This window comes from Eptatretus burgeri, chromosome 1 (assembly GCF_056783735.1).
Source record: "Eptatretus burgeri isolate ZD-2024b chromosome 1, Ebu_testis_v1, whole genome shotgun sequence".
NCBI lineage: Eukaryota > Metazoa > Chordata > Myxini > Myxiniformes > Myxinidae > Eptatretus > Eptatretus burgeri.
The window spans coordinates 119,452,352-119,475,692 of NC_140961.1; the positions used below are offsets into that span (position 1 = coordinate 119,452,352).

The following is a 23,341-nucleotide window of genomic DNA, read 5'->3' on the forward strand; positions in this document are numbered from 1 at the left end:
GTGTAATATCATCACTGTATCAACTACAGTTTGTTTCGTTATTTATTCTATAATGTCGGCCTTTATCAGACTTGTCTGTGTTGAAATCCTGTGAGTGCAGTTGAAAATGAGGTTGAAAACTTGACTTGATGAAAAAAATTTAATTGCTTCATCCCAACAGTGAAGTGTGAGAAGCATTTTCTGAATGATTTTGCTGTCAACTAATCTTTGTATTTGTATGTTGTTTATGAAAACCTCCAAATAACTGTAACATAAATATTTTCAAGGTTCCACAGTCGGTATGCAGTGAGACATGTATGTTTGGAACACGGAAGGTGGCACGTAAAGGGGAACCTTTCTGTTGCTTTGAATGCATCCAATGCACAAGTCAAGAGTACTCCAATTATACAGGTTTGTTTTTACTTACTGTTTTTGATTCCTTATAGAGGTTATTATAAAAAGAATTATACATAGTATCTGATACTACAGTGGATGTTTCATTTCTAAAAATGGGAGGGTTGGAGCTAAATACAACTACTGGAGTATAATGGGAGTGAGGGAGTGAGGAATGATTGCCAGCAGTTTGGAGAAGTTTAGGAATTATTTAATGTGATGTATTTCAGCTCGTTTAAAACGTGACATTTATATACAGCATATAATTGTTGCTTCACAAAAAGGAAGACTATCAATTCCATTTTTAAGAATGTATATTTTTGCGATCAACTGAGGATCAAGCAGCTTTAATTTATTGAAATACTGTATCAGTTAGTAAACTTCTGCAAATATTATTTCTCCTTTATTTATCTTCTTTATCAGATAGACAATTAATTATGAAACATTTTTGATTTTTCTATTCTCTTTGAAAATTCCTTTTGCTTTTTTCTTTTATTTTGCAGTTGTGTTTTTTGGGGGGTTTTTTTGCTCAGCAGTCACCTTCTTATGAAATGTTTTGAATGCATACATTTTTAGATATTAAACCTATAAATTAACTTACCATCTTTGTTTCTAATTCATCTTTTAACTTCCTGCTGAATCTTTATTCATTGTAGGAATATAGAAAAGTTTCTGTCGAATGTAAAAACTGTTTTGGAGACTCTGATGTATTGTATCAATACCATCTAACATGCCTTTGTAAATAGCTTCCATTATGATCAGTAATCTATATCTTTCTTTATTCCTGTGTGTTAATGCACAATTATATTTGTTTTTAAAGTTGCTATAAAGGTAACAATGCATTAATTATTTGACAAATTATGAATCATTATATATATATATATATATATATATATATATATATATATATCCATTACTATTTATTCTTTGAACATGAGCTGCTCAAAAAATGATCACCAAAAACTTCAGTTTTATCAAAAGTTGCTTTGTTTATATTTTAAGATGCTTGACTCTAAGAGGTGCGTAATCTAATGTCGTCCATTTCCAACATTTTCAATCATCTTCCTCAAAATAGAATTTTTCATGAGTTTTTCAAACTCTCAAAATCAATTTTAGCTAATGTTCGTTTTTTTTTGGTTTAAATAAATAACTCTCTTACACCAGGGATATTGATTAATCTGTGCATTTTTCTTTTAGTTCATTTTCTTAAGCTTGTTTGGTGTAAGCTATATTTAGTTTTACCCAAAAGGTCATCCCTTACTTTCTCAGTTGGTTTCTAGTTTGGGAATGTTAAAGATTTTTGCTCTTCTAAAAAATTTTCAATGTCTGGCTTTATTCTTTATGTTTCTTGTCTATATTCCTCATACAACTATTCTTGGTAATCTCCCTCTACTTCTAATAGATAACGTACATATATAATTGCAATATAATTCCTCCTTTTGTATGGGTCATCACATAATATAAATCTTCAAAATATTTTTCATCCATCCTTATAAACCGCTAAAGGCCCGGTCACACCTTGACGTTTTAGCCAACGTATGCCGATTTTTGAATTTTTTTTTCTAAAACGCTGGCACACGTTTAATACGTTATGGGTAAGTTTTGATAACATTGAGAGCACGCTGAAAAATACTGCCATACGTCGTTGTACGTTGGCTTTAAACGTTGTACTTTTTGGTTGTCCTCAAATTTTTTCTTGCTTGAAATTTCACGACGTATGCCGGCGTATGACTCAGACGTTCCGCTACGCTGGCCACAAGTTGTATGCACGGTCTGCGATCGTTGACAGACGTCAACACATGCTACTTGTAAGTTAATCATAAGTTGAGACACGCCGAGGTAATGTTTAGCGTACCCAAAACTTATTTCTAACCTATGATTAACGTGTTGTTGGCACATTACGCGATCATTGCCACACATCGACAGACGTTACTTTTAAGTTACTCATAGGCTGAAAGACGTCGGTATAATAGATCGTCCTTGCATCAGCGTCCACGGCCACGGCCAGGACACTTATTTGCAGCATTCTTCAAACTTTTCTTCGGCATGACGAGGATGTTCACACTTCGATGTCTAGCTTGGCTATGATTCCAATTGTCCATCGGCAGCGTCTATTTAAAATAGTCGAGTTTGAGCGTTTTAACACGTTCAGAAGAAACGCTTCAAATTTCCAAACCCCAGCATCAAAAAACAAAGGCGAGTGACAGCAATTTAAATCGTTCATTGTAAACAATGAAACTAGCTGAGTGGTACCATTTAAAAGTCGTTGAGTGTAAAAAAATCCAATTGTTGAGCGCAAGCGTCTACTTTCAATAGTGGAGTTGCAGCCATTTAAATCGTTGAGTTTATCATTTAAATCGTTAAATCGTTAAACGCAAGGACGATCCATCATAACCCACACCCTCCCCCTCACACTCACCTACTACTGCCAACATGAACAAACTACAACTAATACTAATACTAATACTGATACTGATACTGATACTGTTACTGCTGACATGGACATCGACTCAAAAAGGACTCGAAAACACTGTTGGGTTCCCCTTTTATGAGCAGCATTTTTATATACCAATTCCCAAAACCGCTGGGAACACGTCTTGATATGGCAGTTGTAAGCTAGAAACACGTTAATTTTTTTTTTTTTGTCGACCGGAAGACGTCATTGGAATACGTCTACATACGTCGATGTGTGTTGGGACTACGTAAAGAATTGGTTCAAAGCACGTCAAACATAAGTTAGAAATAAGTTTCGCGTAAAAAAGACATTATCGCGACGTGTTTCGACTTATGAGTAGCTTATAAGTAGCCTTTGTGGACGTGTGTAAGCGTCCACATATCGTGTGTAAAACTTATCCCCATCGAATGCGGAACGTGTGTCATACGCCGAGTACGTCGTAAAATTTTGAACATGTTTAAAATTTCTTGACATACTCTACTTACTACGACGTATGATAGCGTACTTTAGCGTTCTACTCATGTATACCAAACTTACTCATGCCGTATTTGACGTGCCCCAACGTTTTAGACACATTTTTCTTAGGACGGCATACGCTGGCAAGATCGCCAAGGTGTGACCGCGATGTTGACACTTCCATTTCTACGGCAGTTATGATTCGAATCGTTGTGCGTCAGCCTTTTAATAGGCTACGTCACGACATCGTCGGCGATGCATGCAACGCGCTATGCCTAAATTAGGCTATCGTTGGGCATCGGTTGTGTAGGCCGACAACAGGTTCAGCATTCGTTGGTATAAGTTATCTATAACACAACGAAACGTTCTGTGTCCGTTACCAATGCGTTATACATAAGACCAAGTCGCTATGAATACGTCCGTATCTTTAAAAAAAAAACATCAAAAGTTCAACGTAAGCCAGCGTTTTAGATACATTTTAATACGTTGCCATCGCTGGCTAAAACGTCAAGGTGTGACCGGGCCTTTACCTCGGCGTGTCTCAACTTATGATTAACTTACAAGTAGCATGTGTTGACGTCTGTCAACGATCGCAGACCATGCATACAACTTGTGGCCAGCATAGCGGAACGTGTGAGTCATACCCCGGCATACGTCGTGAAATTTCAAGCATGAAAAAATTTGAGGACAACCAAAAAGTACAACGTTTAAAGCCAACGTGCAATGACGTATGGCAGTGTTTTTCAGCGTGCTCTCAATGTTATCAAAACTTACCCATACCGTATTCAACGTGTGCCAGCGTTTTAGAAAAAAAATTCAAAAATCGGCATACGTTGGCTAAAACGTCAAGGTGTGACAGGGCCTTTAGCGTTGTACTCACCTATACCAAACTTACTCATACCGTATTTGACGTGCCCCAACGTTTTAGACACATTTTTCTTAGGTCGGCATACGCTGGCAAGATCGCCAAGGTGTGACCGCGATGTTGTCACTTCCATTTCTACGGCAGTTATGATTCGAATCGTTGTGCGTCAGCCTTTTAATAGGCTACGTCACGACATCGTCGGTGATGCGTGCAAAGCGCTATGCCTAAGTTAGACTATCGTTGGGCATCGGTTGTGTAGGCCGACAACAGGTTCAGCATTCATTGGTATAAGTTATCTATAACACAACGAAACGTTCTGTGTCGTTACGAATGCGTTATACATAAGACCAAGTCGCTATGAATACGTCCAAATCTTTAAAAAAAAACATCAAAAGTTCAACGTAAGCCAGCGTTTTAGATACATTTTAATACGTTGCCATCGCTGGCTAAAACGTCAAGGTGTGACCGGGCCTTTACATCTGTAAAGGCGCTGTCACACCTTTATTGACGATTTAGCCAGCGTATGCCGACTTATGAAAAATTTGTCTCAAACGCTGGCACGCGTAGAATACGTTAAGAGCACGCTGAAAAACACTGCCATGCGTCGTAGTACGCTGGCTTTCATCGTTGTACTTTGCGCTTGTCCTCAAATTTTAGCATGCTTGAAATTTTACGATGTATGTCAGTGTATGGCTCACACGTTCTGTTACGCTGGCCATAAGTTGTAGGCACGTTATGCGATCGTTGACACATGTCGACACACGTTACTTGTAAGTTACTCATAAGTCGAAACACGTCGAGGTAATGATTAGCGTACCCGAAACTTATTTATAACGTATCAGTAACGTGTTGGAGGCACGTTACACGATCGTTGACACACGTCGAGGCACGTTATGCGATTGTTGACACACGTCGATGCACATTACTTGTAAGCTACTCATAAGTCGAAACACATCGAGGTAATGTTTAGTGTACCCGAAACTTATTTCTAACCTATGAGTAACGTGCTTTGAACCTATGTGTAACGTACCTCCAACGCATATTGAAGTATGTAGACATATTTTATTTACGTCTTCCAGACGACCACAGAACTTACTGAACATGTTTCTAATTTACAGCTACTGTATAATGGCGTAATGGCAGCGTTTTAAAAAAAAAACAACAACAATATCTTCCGATATTTCATTACGTGCCATTACGTTACGGCCGATTGCCTCTTCAGTTTGCTCATGTCTTATTATTAGTTCCTCCCCTGTGAATATTTTCTGTTTGAGGATATTGTCACATTGACATCGAAACTTAAAAGCAAATGTCCGAATATATTTTAAAATTCGTGATAGACAAAAAAAACCACAACAACAACTTCAGATATTTTGGCACGTGCCTTCACGGAGCCAAAGAGAAAAAAAGAAAATGTGCCTTGACGGAGAAAATAAGTTTCGGGTATGCTAAACATTACATCAACGTGTTTCGACTGATGAGTAACTTACAAGGAACTTGTGTCGATGTGTGTCAACGATCGCATATCGCGACTACACCTTATTCCCAGCGTAGCGGAATGTGTGAGCCATACGGTGAGCCCGTCGTAAAATGTTCAGCATGCTTGAAATTTCACGACGTACGAGACGTACCACGAAATATGACAGCATACTTCATTTTCAGCGTGCTCTTAGCGTATACACAACTTACCCATAACGTATTCGACGTGTGCCAGCTTGGTTCTGCAAATTTTTCATAGGTCGGCATACGCTGGCTATATTGTTGTCTCAGCCCTGCCGTATCCTCCATCTCTCGGAATGACATGGACATGTACACACCACGAAGTCTAAAAAAAAGACGGGTTCCTCCTGTTAAGCCCCTTATAGATACGGCAAGGCTGAGACGACAATACCTACCTGTCCTCGAACATCAACATCACCTCATCGAGTTGACACTGCACCAGTTGCGTGCCAATACAGCCGGGTGAAGAAGACGTGAACGGAGGAGAAGGAACTGGGTCAGACCATGGATCGGGAGGTGACGCCATTACGGCATATATGACCAGCTCATGGTGGAACTCTGGACTGAGGACCATGCATCCTTCATCAACTTCCTGCGAATGACCGCAGTGATGTTCGATGAGCCCCTAGCTAGAGTGGGTCCAAGGATAACTAAGCAGTACACCTTCTACAGGTATCCGCTTGATCCTGGCATGAGGCTGGCACTGAGCCTGCTGCTGTTGGTGCCGTTACTGCAGTGAGGTGGACGCGATTTTACTCGTTCAATGGAAACGATTTCAATTGCCGAGCACCAGCGTCCAAAAGCAATAGGCGAATGACAGGCATTTATTTAAATCGTTCAGTGTAAATCATTTCAATAATCGAGTGGAAGTGATTTAACTCGTTCAATGGAAACGATTTCAATTGCCGAGCACCAGCGTTCAAAAACAATAGGCCGTGTCAGGCATTTATTAAAAGTGAAGTTGCAGCCTATGAATAGAAAACCTCATGAAATCGTCGACGATACGCTGCGACGCTATGCATACGTTAGACTATCGTTGGGCATAGGTTGTGGACGCCTAAAACATGCTAATCAATCGTTGGTATAACTTATCTATAAGTTATCGAAGCGTTCTGTGTTCATTACTAGTACATTATGCATTTGTCCAAGTCGTTTTGAATACTTTAAAAACTGAAACCAAAAAATAGTTCATCGTGGGAATGAGAAAAAAAAATAGCCGAAAAGAACATCGAACAATGGTGCAAAGTAGTCTCCTATTCGTGGACGCAACGAGGATTCTTCATCATCACCCACACCCTCCCCATCACGTTCACCTACTACTACTGACATGGACCCACGACTACTACTACTACTACTACTACTACTACTACTACTACTACTACTACTACTACTACCGACACGCTCACCTAATACTACTACTACTGATACTACTGACATTGACATCCACTCAACATGGAGTCTGGAACACTGACGAGTTCCTCTTTTGAAGCCCCTTTGTATATACGAATTCCCCTAAATGCTGCTAAATCGCCATTATTCTGTAGATGTAAGTTAGAAACATGTTCAGTAAGTTCTGTGGTCGTCCGGAAGACGTCAATCAAATTTGTCTACATACGACAATGTGCGTTTGAGATACGTTACACATAGGTTCAAAGCACGCTACTCATAGGTTCAAAGCACGTTACTCATCGGTTAAAAATTAAGTTTCGGGTATGCTAAACATTACCTCGACATGTTTCGACTTATGAGTAACTTACAAGTAACGTGTGTGGAACGTGTGTCAACGATCGTGGAGCGTGCCGAGAACTTATGCCAGCGTATGCGGAACTTGTGAGCCATACATCGAGTATGTCGTAAAATTTTCAGCATGCTTGAAATTTCACGATGTACTAGACGTACCACGGAATATGACAGCGTACTTCATTGTTTTTCAGCATGCTCCTAACATATACACAACTTACCCATACCGTATTCGACGTGTGCCAGCGTTTTAGACACATTATTAATAGGTCGGCATACGCTGGCTAAATCATCAAGGTGTGACTGCGATGTTGACACTTCCAATTTTCAGGCGGTTATGATTTAAATGGCCGTGCGGCAGGTTTTTAACAGAACGCCATGAGTACGTCAGCGAAACGTGCAGCGCGCTATTCCTAAGTTAAACTATCGTTGGGCATAGGTTGTGAACGCCGACAACAGGCTAAGCATTCATTGGTATAAGTTATCTATAAGACAACGAAACGTTCTGTGCCCGTTACTAATATGTTATGCATATGACCAACACGTTATGAATACGACCAAAACTTTGAAAAACCTCAAAACTTCAGCGTACGCCAACGTTTTACATACATTTTTATACGTTGCCATTGCTGGCGAAAACGTCAAGGTGTGACAGCGCCTTTAGGATTGTGACATTGTCTTTCCACGTGGGTTGCTTGTTTGGACAGATCTAATAAGTAGATTATTTTTCATTATCATACTCTTCAAGACATTTTTATTCACTTTTGCATATCTCTTGGAATACACTTGAGATTCCTCTCCTTTGGTAGGTTAAAACATCAACAACATATACAGGTCTGTTAGTAATTGAACTCCACTTCCATCATCTTAAAAGCAATACTACACGCTAAACTGTGAGCTGCTTAAAAGTGAGCAGGGTCAGGATTGCAGGAATCTTTATCTTACCAAGTTTTTCTAAACACCACAAAATTTGTAGGCGAATAGAAAATGTTCCTCCTCAAATATATGCCTATTATGATATTAATTTGAATTATTTCTGAACAGTTTCCTCCACTTTTTTATATATTCATCATATTAATCAGAAGTATTAGTCTTGTTTAATTTACTGTCAAAATCATCCTTGCTTGGTAATTTGATTCCCTGAAATTTTCAAAGCTATATGCATGATCATAAGGATAAACACATTGATTACTGAATAATTCTACTTGTTCGCAAGATACGTAGCTCACATCCAGTTCCATCTCTTCATTCTCTTTAAAACTATTTTTGTAGAGTTGCAAGATAAATAATTTTTTTGCTAAATCTTATGGAGTTGGGACAAATTGAGAAGAATCTAAATATTGAATATTGGTTTAATGAGTTTAATGAGAGTGTTTAATTGTAAACACCTGAAATCTCAGCTTCCCATTCTTTCCAATAGCAGTTATCATAACTTAATCTCCATCCTATTGATTTCATCCATAATCGAGATTCTGAACCAATGGAAATATGCAAAGAAATTCAAAATAGCAAATAAAAGAAAGTGTTTCTCACACTTGAAGACAGCAATCAACAACAAAAAAATTACAATCAAAGTTAGAACAGGAGGATTCAAAACAACAGGGATGGTAGACTTGCATTTTGAATAGCCAGGCAGAACTTTATTGCCATGAGAGGAAGATATTTTTGAAAATTTTCTCAATTTCAAGAGTAATTTAGTTACAAAACTTTCGGTGTGACCCTGGTTTTCGGAGTTCCATTAATGGTGTTGACACAAGGGGAAATTGAAAATAAGAAATTCTGTTCTGCTGTCGGGTAGAATTTCTCCGCAGAGCTTAAATATACCATTGAATGTTGATCTGGTTGAATTCTGATTTCTTAACCTGCAAACACACTGAAAAAGTGGCAGAGCCTCTTTTTCTGAAATGATACAACCAGAAGTTGGTGCAACTTACAACTGAATGAACTTCAAATGAAATATCCAACATTGTATTTGTTTATATTGCTCAATGTTTCGCTGCTGAAATATACAGTATCTTCATGCTGTGTTGCGATCTTCATGTTATAGATATTCAAATTACAAAAATGACAGAATAGCTCTATCCCTCTATCCTACCTCACACCCACCACCACCAACACCTTATCACCAACTTCCCACACAAACTCTTCAATTCTAAACCTTCTGCCGATGTTCCTTCTCCACCTCTTTCCATCTTTTTATTTTCCTCCTCTGCCTTATAAACATCCTTTCTTTCTAAATCTGATGATCTTTATTTTTTATGATGAAAACTGCTTAATCTCTTTCTCTCAATTCAAAAATTAATTTCAACAATTTTTTTATACTCAGTAGTCAGATAATAATCATACAAATATCTAACCTTATCACATTGTTTGAACAGATTCCCCAGAGTGCTTCCGCTGTCCCATCTATTTTTGGTCAAATGAAGAGCAAAATGGCTGCCTACCCATGGCTGAAGATTACCTTGCATTCACTAGCCCTGCGGCCTTCATAATTCTGAGCTTCACTTCACTGGGTATTGTACTTATAATGATTGTGGGAAATATCCTATTTCATCGAAGACATCTCCCTGTGATGAAGGACACTGATGGACATGTATTTGTGCTTTTCCTCTTGGCCCTGACGGTCTCCCTTTTGAGCTCTTTGATCTCTATTGGAGCACCAGATGATGAGAAATGTCTGATACGTGACCCACTGGTCTGTATGTGTCTCACATTCGCTATTTCGTGTGTTTTGAACATGGTGTGGAAACTTACCAAGGATTCAGGTTATCAATTCACTTTCATTCAAATTTTTCAATAAAGATATATATATATATATATATATATATATATATATATATATATATATATATATATATATATATATATATATATATATATATATATATTTTGTATATACACAATAAAACACAATAAAACACATATATACACAATAAAACATTTGTAGTTATAACAATTTACATACGAGCTGATGCCCACGTGCAGTTACCTCTCTCAGGGAAAAACAACAATTGTGTTTTGGGTGAATTAATTTTACTGTGATTACATGGTCAGACCATGTCAAAACGCAATTCTCAGTTCGTAGGCAATGTAACCATAAGTTATTGCACAACCACAAATGCAATGTAATAACCACAGATAATTGAAAATTAACTGAAAAAATATTATATAATTTTCAATTCAAGATACTGAAATGATGCTCAAACTTTTGAGAGCACCAATTATACTGTTGGTTGTGCAACTCGATTAGACAAGCATTCCTATTTAAACTACATCTTTCTCCTTTTCTCTCCCATTACAATCCAAATCTCTCTTCTCTTTCTAACCCTCCACCTTCTTAACATTCCTGTCCTTTTGACCTTTCTTCTATCTCTTTTCCTCAAGAAGTTTTATTTGTAACTTTGCTGATGGCTCCACCCTCTGCCGTACCATCTGTCATCCCTCAAGACCCTGTCACACCTTGAAGATTTAGCCAGCGTATGCCGACGTATGAAAAATTTGTCGAAAACCCTAGCGCGTCGAATATGTTATGGGTAAGTTTTGTATACGTTAAGAGCACGCTGAGGCATGCTGAAGTACGCTGGCATACGTCATAGTATGCCGAGCTCGTCGACAAATTTTGTGCATGCTCAAAATTTTCTGACGTATGCCGAAAATTCTGACGTATTCTGACGTATTCCGCATATGCTGGCCATAAGTTGTAGGTACGTTATGTGATCGTTGACACACGTCCACACACGTTACTTGAAAGTGACTCATAAGTCGAAACACGTCGAGGTAATGCTTAGCGTACGCGAAACTTATTTCTATCCTATGAGGGCCCTGTCACACCTTGACATTTTAGCCAGCGTATGGCAACGTATCAAAATGTATGTAAAACCTGGCATACGCTGAACTATCGATGTTTTTTTTCAGTTTTGGGCATATTCATAACGAGTTGGACGTATGCATAACGTATTAGTAATGTATACAGAACGTTTCGATAAATTATAGATAACTTATACCAACGAATGCTTAGTGTGTTGTCAGCGTTCACAACCTATGCCCAACGATAGTCTAACTTATGCATAGTGCGCAGCAGCGTATCGCCGAGGATCACGTTGTGTAGCCTATTAAAAGGCTGCCGCTCGACGATTCAAATCATAACCGCAGTAGACATCGAAGTGTCAACATCACCATCATGCCGAAGAAAACTTCAATGAATGCTGCAAAGAAGTCTCCTGGCCGTGGCCGTGGACACAAGGAGGATCCATCATCACCCACACCCTCCCCATCACGCTCACCTACTACTACTGACATGGATATACTACTACTACTACTACTACTACTGACATGGGCCTACTACTACTACTACTACTGACATGGAACTACTACTACTACTACTGCTGATATGGAACTACTACTACTACTGACATGGAACTACTACTACTACTGACATGGAACTAATACTACTACCACTACTACTGCTACTACTACTACTAATGCTACTGACAAGCTCACCGACTACTACCACTGATACTACTGACATGGACATCTACTCAACAAGGAGTCTGGAACACTGGCGGGTTCCTCCTGTGAAACCCATTTTTATATACCAATTCCCCTCAACGCTGCCAATACGCCATGATACGGAAGCTGTAAGTTAGAAACACGTTCAGTAAGTACTGTGGTCGTCCAGAAGACGTCAAATACGTCTACATACGTCAATATGCGTTGGAGAGACGTTACACATAGGTTAAAAGCACGTTACTCATAGGTTACAAATAAGTTTCGGGTAAGCTAAACATTACGTCGACGTGTTTCGACTTATGAGTAACTTACAAGTAACGTGTGTCAACGATCGCATAACGTGCCTACAACTTATGGCCAGCGTATGCGGAACGTGTGAGTCATACTCTGGCATACGTAGAAAATTTTTGAGCATGCTTGAAATTTGTCGACGAGCTTGGCGAACTACAATGTATGCCAGCATGCTTCAGCTGCTCTTAAAATATACAAAACTTACCCATAACGTATTCGATGTGTGCCAGCGTATTCGCCAAATTTTTCATACGTCGGCATACACTGGTTAAAACGTCAAGGTGTGACAGGGCATGACGGTGATGTTGACACTTCGATGTCTATTGTGGTTATGATTTGAATCGTCGAGTGGCAGCCTTTTCATAGGCTACACCACGTGATCGTCGGCGATACACTGCTGCGCTATGCATAAGTTAGACTATCGTTGGGCATAAGTTGTGAACGCCGGCATCACGCTAAGCATTCATTGGTATAAGTTATCTATAAGTTATCGAAACGTTCTGTGTACGTTACTACTACGTTTTGCATACGTCCAACTCATTATGAATATGCCCAAAACTGAAAAAAACATCAATAGTTCAGTGTACGCCAGCGTTTTACATACATTTTAACACGTTGCCATACGCTGGCTAAAACATCAAGGTGTGACAGGGCCCTTAGACTGGCATGCAGCAGCTTCTTCACTCACTGCAGATCTGGGTAAAATCACAATCTGGTCCAACACGTCTTTCAATCTGGACAAATCTCACACTCTCACTATGTCTCTCCGAAAGGACCGTTTAGAACACCCCCCCATATCCACTTTCTCAACAATCCTCTGGAAGAAGTCCTTTCTTTCAAGCTTCTGGGTCTCACCCTCTTCCACGTTTCCTGGGAAAGCCACATTTCAAACCTCGCCTCCAAAGCCAGTCGCCGACTGGGTCGCGCAAAGTCCTTCCTCCCCAAACCTGAACTCCTGACCACTTACAAAGCTTTTGTCCGCAGCCTGATGGAGTACTGCTCTCCCCTCTGGGCTGATGCTCTTGCCTCTCACCTTTCTCAGCTTCAGGCTGTGGAAACCAAGGAATTTTGGATCATTGGCATCTCCTGCAATGAGGCTCAGTCTTTGGGCCTCTCACTCTCTCACCGCAGGCTGGTCGGTGGTCTTTCTCTTCTACTGTCTCCACTCCAGCCTCTCCCCCCCCCACCCCTGCTCTCTCTCTCTCTCTCTCTCTCTCTCTCTCTCTCTCTCTCTCTCTCTCTCTCTCTCTCTCTCTCTCTCTCTCTCTCTCTCTCTCTCTCTCTCTCCCTCTCTCTCTCTCTGTGATTTGTCCTCACCACATTTCTGCAGGGCACTCAAGGTCCGCCAAAAACCCCTTCTGGTAAAACTACCAAAATCAGGAATCACTGCTCACCTTCACTCTTTTATTCCTCTTTTTTCCTGCCTTTGGAATAAACTCCCTCACTCTATAGTCAATTCAATCCCATTCTTCCCTCCAGGCCTTCAAAACAGCTGTTCACCACCACCAATTATCATCCCCCATCCAAATCCTCGATCTTTTCTACCCCCATTAATCCACCCAAGCCCACTTCCTTCAATTCCCTGCTTTCCTTCCTGAAAGTCCCTGTAATGTCCATCTTGTATACCACATGTTCCCCTCTCCATCCCTCTCCCTTCCACAGATCTCCTAATGTGTCTGTTCCCCACTGTTTTGTCTTTCCCACTCCCGCCCCTCTTCTCTCATGCCCCCCTTGCTGTGCGTTGTGTTCGCTCTGATACGATCGTCGACAAGGTATCCAAACCCCCCCCCCCCCAAAAAAAAAACCACATGTGCCTCAATTACTTTATATTAAATCTCCTCTGTCGTCAAAACATCTTCCCAAAGCTTTAATTTCAGAAAGATTATCTCTGAGGCTTTGCACTTTTATTATCCTCACCAAAGGAGGTGGGATTGCAATTGTATCTATTTGTTACTTGCAAAATCGAAGATTTTTCAGGTATATTGGTTAGTCAGTTTTGTTATTTTGTGTGTTTATCTGTCTATCTTTCTCAACTACAGGTCACAATTTTAAACCAATCTTCACGAAACTTCACCATATGGTAGAGTTTTGCATTAGAAAGAAGCCAATTGTTTTTGAGGTCAAAAGGTCAAAATAGGCTAAAGTTCAACAGCTTAGTTGAGAGTTCTAAAATCCTCTATTTTCATCCGATTGACTTGATATTTGAAGAGGATTTATATTTCAGATCAATGAATTCAACCATCCAATTATTTTTGAGGTCAGCATCAAACAAAAGGTCAACATAGGCCCAAGGTCAACAACTAAGGTTGCATTTCTAAAATTCTCAATTTTCATCCAATTAACTTGAAATTTGAAGAGGATTTTCAGTTCAGGTTACTGAATTCAACCACCAATTATTTCTGAGGTCCACATTAGCCAAAAGCTCAACATAGGCTGATTTCTAAAATTGTCAATTTTCATCCCATTGACTTGAAATTTGAAGAGGACATATATTTCATGTCAATTACCTCAAACATCCAATTATTGTTGAGGTTAACATCGACCAAAATGTCAACATAGGCCCAAGGTCAACAAATAAGGTGATATTTCTAAAATCCTCAATTTTCATCCAATTGACTTGAAATTTGAAGAGGATGTATATATCAGGTCAATAAATACAACCAGCAAATTATTTTTGAGGGTAACATCGACCAAAAGGTCAACATAGTCCCAAGGTCAACAACTAACGTGGTATTGTTGTGGAATTGGAAAGCTATCACACTCAACATTCAGGTCCTTTAGCTAGGTTATATCGGTAAGTACATGTGGCCAGGTAGTGTCCCGACCCAAGTCTAAAGGCCCGGTCACACCTTGACGTTTTAGCCAACGTATGCCGATTTTTGAATTTTTTTCTAAAACGCTGGCACACGTTGAATACGTTATGGGTAAGTTTTGATAACATTGAGAGCACGCTGAAAAACACTGCCATACATCGTTGTACGCTGGCTTTAAACGTTGTACTTTTCGGTTGTCCTCAATTTTTTTCATGCTTGAAATTTCACGACGTATGCCGGCGTATGACTCACACGTTCCGCTACGCTGGCTACAAGTTGTATGCACGGTCTGCGATCGTTGACAGACGTCAACACATGCTACTTGTAAGTTAATCATAAGTTGAGACACGCTGAGGTAATGTTTAGCGTACCTGAAACTTATTTCTAACCTATGATTAACGTGTTGTTGGCACGTTACGGGATCGTTGCCACACGTCGACAGAAGTTACTTTTAAGTTACTCATAGGCTGAAAGACGTCGGTATAATGGATCGTCCTTGCGTCAGCGTCCACGGCCACGGCCAGGACACTTATTTGCAGCATTCTTCAAACTTTTCTTCGGCATGGCGAGGATGTTCACACTTCGATGTCTAGCTTGGCTATGATTCCAATTGTCCATCGGCAGCGTCTATTTAAAATAGTCGAGTTTGAGCGTTTTAACACGTTCAGAAGAAACGCTTCAAATTTCCAAACCCCAGCGTCAAAAAACAAAGGCGAGTGACAGCAATTTAAATCGTTCATTGTAAACAATGAAAATAGTTGAGTGGTACCGTTTAAAAGTCGTTGAGTGTAAAAAAAATCCAATTGTTGAGCGCAAGCGTCTCCTTTCAATAGTGGAGATGCAGCCATTTAAATCGTTGAGTGGCAGCCTATGAACCTACCCGTGGACACGCGGATGCAAGGAGGATCCATCATAACCCACACCCTCCCCCTCACACTCACCTACTACTGCCAACATGAACAAACTACTACTAATACTAATACTAATACTTATACTAATACTAATAATGATACTGTTACTGATACTGCTGACATGGACATCGACTCAAAAAGGAACTCGAAAACACTGTTGGGTTCCCTTTTATGAGCAGCATTTTTATATACCAATTCCCAAAACTGCTGGGAACACGTCTTTATATGGCAGTTGTAACCTAGAAACACGTTCATTTATTTTTTTTTTGTCGACCGGAAGACGTCATTGGAATACGTCTACATACGTCGATGTGTGTTGGGACTACGTAAAGAATTGGTTCAAAGCACGTCAAACACAAGTTAGAAATAAGTTTCGCGTAAAAAACACATTACCGCGACGTGTTTCGACTTATGAGTAGCTTATAAGTAGCGTTTGTGGACGTGTGTAAGTGTCCACATATCGTGTGTAAAACTTATCCCCATCGCATGCGGAACGTGTGTCATACGCCGAGTACGTCGTAAAAATTTGAACATGTTTAAAATTTCTTGACGTACTCTAGTTACTACGACGTATGATAGCGTACTTTAGCGTTGTACTCACGTATACCACACTTACTCATACCGTATTTGACGTGCCCCAACGTTTTAGACACATTTTCCTTAGGTCGGCATACGCTGGCAAGATCGCCAAGGTGTGACCACAATGTTGACACTTCCATTTCTACGGCAGTTATGATTCGAATCGTTGTGCGTCAGCCTTTTAATAGGCTATGTCACGACATCGTCGGCGATGCGTGCAACTCGCTATGCCTAAGTTAGACTATCGTTGGGCATTGGTTGTATAGGCCGACAACAGGTCAGCATTCGTTGGTATAAGTTATCTATAACACAACGAAACGTTCTGTGTCCATTACTAATATGTTATGCATACGGCCAACTCGATATGAATACGTCCGAATCTTTAAAAAAAAAACATCAAAAGTTCAACGTCAGCCAGCGTTTTACATACATTTTAATACGTTGCCATCGCTGGCTAAAACGTCAAGGTGTGACCGGGCCTTAATGGGTAAATTAATGTTCCTGCGCTGTGAAGTTATTTTAAATCGTCAGGTTTTCTTGTCGTTTATTTTTTACACCACCGACTACACCACCGACATTACCTCTGACCACACCGCATCCCCCACGCCTCGCTTCCTTCACCTCGCTCTGGCCGATGTCAGGGGTGGGCAGAGCCCTGCAGAGACATATTGCTCCACTTCCTGTTGGAGGGCGGGTCCAAGTGATGTCACCACGCCACCTGGCCAATTGGGGGGTTGCCGCCCATTTTGGCGAATGAGAGGCATAACCAGGGCACATGCGCAGAAGGTCGTCCGGTGTAGAGAAGGCGGAGTTCGGGGAGGAGCCACGTGGCAGTCCTTGACCAATCGGCATGCAGCAGGTGGGGTGACCACCACTCAGCCAATCCGGGCCCACGACGGGAGAGGGCAGAGGTGCGAGGAGGTGCCCCCCGCCCCCACCGGAGGCAGGGAATACAATAATAGGCACGGTCTGTGCATTGGTCATCGTTCCCCTGGCGTTCGTTCTGTTCTGGGTCTGGCGCGGTCTGCGCCTCCATCGTTCTGGTCCGAGCAAGGAGGTCGCGCATGAGTTCCGAAGGGTGTCTGCACACTGAGGGACTTCTCTCGCCAGCCTCCGCCCTACCGACTTCGGCCGTTTGGATCATCCGGATCACACCAGTTCTGCCCCGAGGACCAGGCCCATGATAGACCCTTAACTCCAGCTCACCTTCCCTCCGAGCTGGGGGTATTACTAAAGGCGATAGCCACCACTTCTTAGGGTGTGAGTGTGCGTATGTGTTTTCGTGGCACCTGTCGTTAAGTAGTGAATTGTTTAAGTGCTTGTTCTGTGTATGTATGTATATATATATATATATATATATATATATATATATATATATATATATATATATATATATATATATATATATATATATATATATATATATATATATATATATATATATATATATATATATATATATATATATATATATATATATATACACATACATTTATGGTATTCGGTATAGTTCTTCTCTTTGTGTTCCCTGGTTCCCCATTATTATTATTATAAATAAACCCCAATTGTTAAATGTTCTCAGCTCGTCGTGTCCATTCTTCCATTGCCTGAATATGAGCATGTCACCTGTGAAGGATTAGTTGGCCATTGCCGTAGTTGCAGGATAATTCGGTCTGACAGTTCTCAGCGATTAAACCGCTCAGAATCGCATACGGAACGAGCTCACCAAGCGGTTCGGTTTCGTACGAGTTCCGTCGAGGGTGAAATTCCCCGGTAGTTGGACCACATGGGTACTTATGCTTCAGTCACAATTGGCTCGGCGGCCGTAGGGTCTAAAAAATCTTCGGCCACTAGCAATTATAGGGCGGCCGCAGTATTTCCACGGTCACGCAATGTAGCAGTCACATATGTTTTTATTTTCGGATAGCCACACGGGGTATTTAGAAATTGTGGAGACCGAAAACGTGGGGGTGACATACGTTCTTTGATTTGATGTCGCACGGTGACCTTAGGGCATTCCTGCGGCTGCCATATAATTTTCAAGGCAGACGCAAGGTAGCCTCAAGGTGCCCGCATGGCGACCGCAGGGGGCCCTAAGGCGAATGGAATTTTTTTTTTTGGAATTTTTTGGGGGTTGGCAAAATTCATTTTTCATTGATAAGAGCCTACGGCAGCCGCACGAATAACGCAAACCCACCGTATACCCTACGTACGGTCGAACTGGAACATCTACGTCATGGCTGTGGCTAGTCAAATTGCTACAGCCAACCTAGAAATGATAAAAGTTATAACTCCACGCTTTAATTCCATGGAGACCCCTACGGCCTGTAAAAGATACTCATATGGCATAGGGCCACCCTGAGGCCACCTCAGAAACTCTGCGGCTGCCGCACGTTTCTGTCAATTCAGGCTGCCATATCCTATCCGTAAAGCAAATGTGACTCATGCTTTAGGTAAATTGAAGTTGGCAATCGACCCTACCCCACGTGGTCTATCCATTGGCGGATTTCGTTCCAGAAGGGACCCGTCGACTCCGGACTTATCTGGGGCGATGATCTGAATTCCGGGCGATTGGTCGAGTCGACTTGCGGCTCCATCCGGCAGTCGTGTCGCGGCCAATGCGCCGGCACCATAACAGTTTTTCTAAAATCCTCAATTTTCATCCTATTGACAGAAACTTTGAAGAGACTATACATTTCAGGTCACTGAATTCAATGAGCCAATTATTTTTGAGATCAACATGGTCGAAAAGGTCAACATAGGTCCATGGTCAACAACTAAGGTGATATTTTTGAAATCCAAATTTTCCTCCGATTGATTTGAAATTTGATGAGGATTTATATTTCACGTCACTGAATTCAACCACAAATTATTTTGGAGTTCCACATAGGCCAAAAGGTCAACAATGGCCAAGATTCTAAAATTGTCAATTTTCTTCCGATTCACTTGATATTTGAAGAGCAGTTGCATGTTTGATCATTGAATTCTACCAGAAATTATTTTTGAGGTCAAATTTTTTCTTTATGGATTTTACAAGTATCGTGCTCTGCACTTTGTCTTCTTCTTGTTTGTTTGTCTGTTTGTTTGTGCACACAGAACTTTCATGTTTTTTCACTGCAACCGCTTGTCAGATTGAGACGAAATTGTCACCAATAGTGCGACTACTCATGCAGAATGTTTCAATGATAATTTTTATGTCATAGGTCATGTGGTGTGACAACCATGTTGGAAAAACGAAAAATCTTTGGACCTCTATCTCTGAAACCACACACAGGAAAAAATTGAAACTTGGCACAAAGCAAGTACTTGTCATGGGGAATGTGTGTGATGTTTTCCAGATGTCATCGGTGCCTTCATTATAACATCATAATTGTATATGTAGAACGTTGCATCTGATTAGTGTGAAATATTTTGAGGTTCATCGAGGGATAAAATGGTCCACAAAATTTTTTGACGACGTCATCGGTCACATGATTCGGCAGTTGTTTAAAAAAATAACTTCAAAACTCTCTGAAATGGCTGAACCATTCATCACAGCAATTATTTTTGAAGTGGCAGTTCTAATTATCTCTTATTTATTATATTACACACCACTTCACAAATGCCACACAAAATACACCACAAAACTACACAAACACCACACAAAGCACCACATGAAACAAGTCCTGGCGAGGGTCTGCAATCTCTGATTGCTCTTTTTCTTGTTGCTTTTGCAATTCTCTGATATCTATACACACATTTATGTGTTTTAATGTTGTTTCTCTAAAATCCCCTGCAGATGGCTCATTGTACAAGTTTAGTATAATCATTGAGAAGTTTATCTTGATACTTTCCCTGATTCCCCAAATCATACATTGCTTTCTGTGGGCTCTTGTTGGGAAACCAAGGCTCATACGCAACACAGAGAGCAATCCAAATGTGGTAATTCTCGAGTGTGGAGGAATATCATCAGCGTGGCCTGTTGGATCACTTTCCTATCTTCTGTTCCTGGCCATTTCTTGCTACGCTTTGGCTTTCAAAGCACTGAAATTAGGAATTGCTCACAAGGAAGCAAAGTTTATAACTTACAGCATGACTGTTTGCCTTCTCGTGTGTCTTGCCTTTGTTCCAGCTTACAATAGTACACAAGGCACATTCAATGTCATTACAAAAATATTTGCTGTCATTGTTACTTCGTTTGACCTTTTGGGATGTATCACATTGCCAAAGTGCTATATGGTATTGGTTAAAAGTGATAAATAGTGAGATTATGGGACCTTTATAATGTTTGTTCATTATAATCATATCTTCTAAATCAAACTGTTATGGAGGCAAATAAATAATTGTTCTTGTCAAGGTAATAACATTGATCATTTTTGTTCGTGCTTTTTTGACATTTGAATGTGTCAATGTTGGATGTGGTAAGATTAGTTTCAAACTTCGACAAACAAATGAACATTGTCTGAACCTTTTTGCAAATAAATGTCTTACATTGTTAACATGGCATTTTAACCTTCTGTTTTCAGTATTTGCTGTTGTCTCCAACCAATTTCAAAGAAGAAATCCTCAATTTTTGTGTTGAATCTGCATAATATATTGTTATGTTATTTTATTTGTATGCCTTGTCGAGGCTCGTATGAGAGTGAACACACAATGCACAGGAAGGCGGGCATGAGACAAGAGGGGTGGGAGTAGGAAGGACAAAACAGTGGGGAACAGTCATAAGGAGATCTGTGGAAGGTAGAGGGATGGTGCGGGAAACACGGGGTATACACAATGGACATTACAGGGACTTTCAGGAAGGAAAGCAGGGAATTTGAAGAAGGTGGGGATGGGGTAGCTTAACGTGGGTAGAAAACATCGAGGATTTGGATGGGGGATGATAAGAGGTGGTGGTGAACAGCAGTTTTGAAGGCCTGGAGGGAAGAATGGGATTGAACAGAGTGAGGGAGTTTATTCTAAAGGCGGGAAAAAGAGGAATGAAAGAGTGAAGGTGAGCAGTGATTCGGGATTTTGGTAGTCCATCCTTTTGGTATGGTAGTCCAATCCATCCAGGATTGTGCCCAATAGCCCAGGAGACTGCTTTGGCAGCACTGATTGTCTGTACAGAGTAGGGTCCCAATGGATGGAATGGAATGGACTAACAGCCCAGAATGTCAAACAATATCTGAATTTGACAAATTTACCCTTTTTTTACACTCAGAATTGCTGCTGAGGACAATTCTGCATTTTAAGTTTTGAAATTTGGTTCAGATGAAGAGATTCAGGAGGTTATCACATATTTGGAAACTAAATAATGCCACAAATGTCTGACAGGTGGGTCCCATTAATGGTTGAGGGGGTTCAGTGGGGAAGAATACCTCAAAGGGTAAATATAAGAAGGGAAGCTGGATCTAAACAGACAAGCACACAGCAGGTTAAAGTTGATCTGCCATGCGAAACGAATCGTTGAGTCACTAAACTTGCACAGGTTCACAAACAGAAGATGCTTATTCCCCCTTCACTGTCTATGCCAGTTTTAAAATGATATGCACCCCTCAACACAGAGTGTGGCAGTTCAAGATAAGTCCCAATGCCTGTCTGCTCTACTTCATCCTTCTCCTTTTTAGCCATGTCTCGCTTGCTACCAGCAAGTTCCTGCAGCCTAAGAGAGCTTGGCGTAGTTGTTGTTATTGTTCTTCTTCTTCTTGTGAAGACAAAACCTTTCGGACTGGCTCTTTTACATGCAGGATCTGGATCTCCTTAAATACTAAACACCTGTACACATCCTCGCATTGAGGGTGCCTTTTGAGAGCGTCTATCATGAACTTTTAAATATATTCGGACATTTGTTTTAAAGTTTCGAAAAGTTCACATTACTATTTAAAGATTATTCCATTCAATGTGAAGTTATTTCGTAAATACACTATTTTCTCATCATGAACGATGATCGTCCAGGACGGGTCTCGCTCTTGGCTCCGTCAAGGCACGTGACAAAATATCGGAAGTTGTTGTTGTTGGTTTTTTTCTTCTTGTTCTTGTTCTTCTTCTTCTGGTGAAGACAAAACCATTAGGACACGGCTCTTGGACACATTTGTCATTGTTTCTTTATATTCCCAATTTCATTTCCTTTTCACTCCTCGTGTTAGGTTTCCTCTAAAGTAACAACAACACTAACATCAAATGTAACCTTTCCTAAACACAATTAAATGAATATACTGGTCCGTAACACTCTCCCCATTTAATAAATAAAATTTGATCAGGGTGAGAACTTTCTTACCCTTTACGCAAAAAAAAACAAACAACCAAAACAGTATTTTCACAGCCATGAGTAGTATTCCACTCCCCCTCCCCCACCCCCGTAAACCACCCTTAGGGCCTGATTTTTTTAAATGTAATGAATAAACTTTCGTACATACTGGATGATGAAGGTTGTAGTGAAGTTTCATAAAAATTGTATGTGTAGTTTCAGAGAAGAAGTTGCAAATGTTTGTGGATGGACGGACGGATGGACATATGGATGGACGGATGGCCGATGCGCCATCCCATAAGCTCCCGATAACTACGTTCCAGGTGAGCTAAAAAAACAAAAACAAAACATTACCCTTAGTAATACTTTCCAACAGACTACGGGGATAATCCCCGAGCGATTCAGATCTTGACAGAGCATCGGCAATTACATTATCTTTGCCTTTGATGTGTCTAGTTTCCAAGTTTAATTCAAATAAAGACAAACTCCATTTTATCAATCTCTGATTTTCATTCTTCATTTTATCAATGAAAGTTAAAGGATTGTGATCTGTGAAAACTACATCTGGAAAAGCAGTTTTACTTGAAGATTGATCAAACTGTTGCAAAGCCAGCAGAAGAACAAGGGTCTCTTTTCCAATTG

General features: G+C 40.4%; 1 protein-coding gene and 1 long non-coding RNA gene across 3 annotated transcripts in view; one reads left to right on the forward strand and one right to left on the reverse strand.

Moving 5' to 3' along the window:
* The window catches only part of LOC147035276 (uncharacterized), a 90,835-nt gene extending 70,431 nt beyond the window's left edge, over positions 1-20,404 (forward strand). The window contains exons 2-4 of the long non-coding RNA XR_015061943.1: positions 267-390; positions 9,767-10,153; positions 20,270-20,404. This is a non-coding gene — a long non-coding RNA (uncharacterized LOC147035276). The remainder of the gene's footprint in view (positions 1-266; positions 391-9,766; positions 10,154-20,269) is intronic.
* Positions 20,405-22,868: 2,464 nt separating this feature from the next.
* The window catches only part of LOC147035277 (vomeronasal type-2 receptor 1-like), a 46,994-nt gene continuing 46,521 nt past the window's right edge, over positions 22,869-23,341 (reverse strand). For both annotated transcript variants that reach the window (XR_015061942.1, XM_085896347.1), the window contains one exon: positions 22,869-23,027. Coding sequence is in view for 1 of the 2 variants with exons in the window: in XM_085896347.1 (XP_085752473.1) it covers positions 22,918-23,027 (110 nt within the window). In the remaining variant the exon portion in view is untranslated. The remainder of the gene's footprint in view (positions 23,028-23,341) is intronic.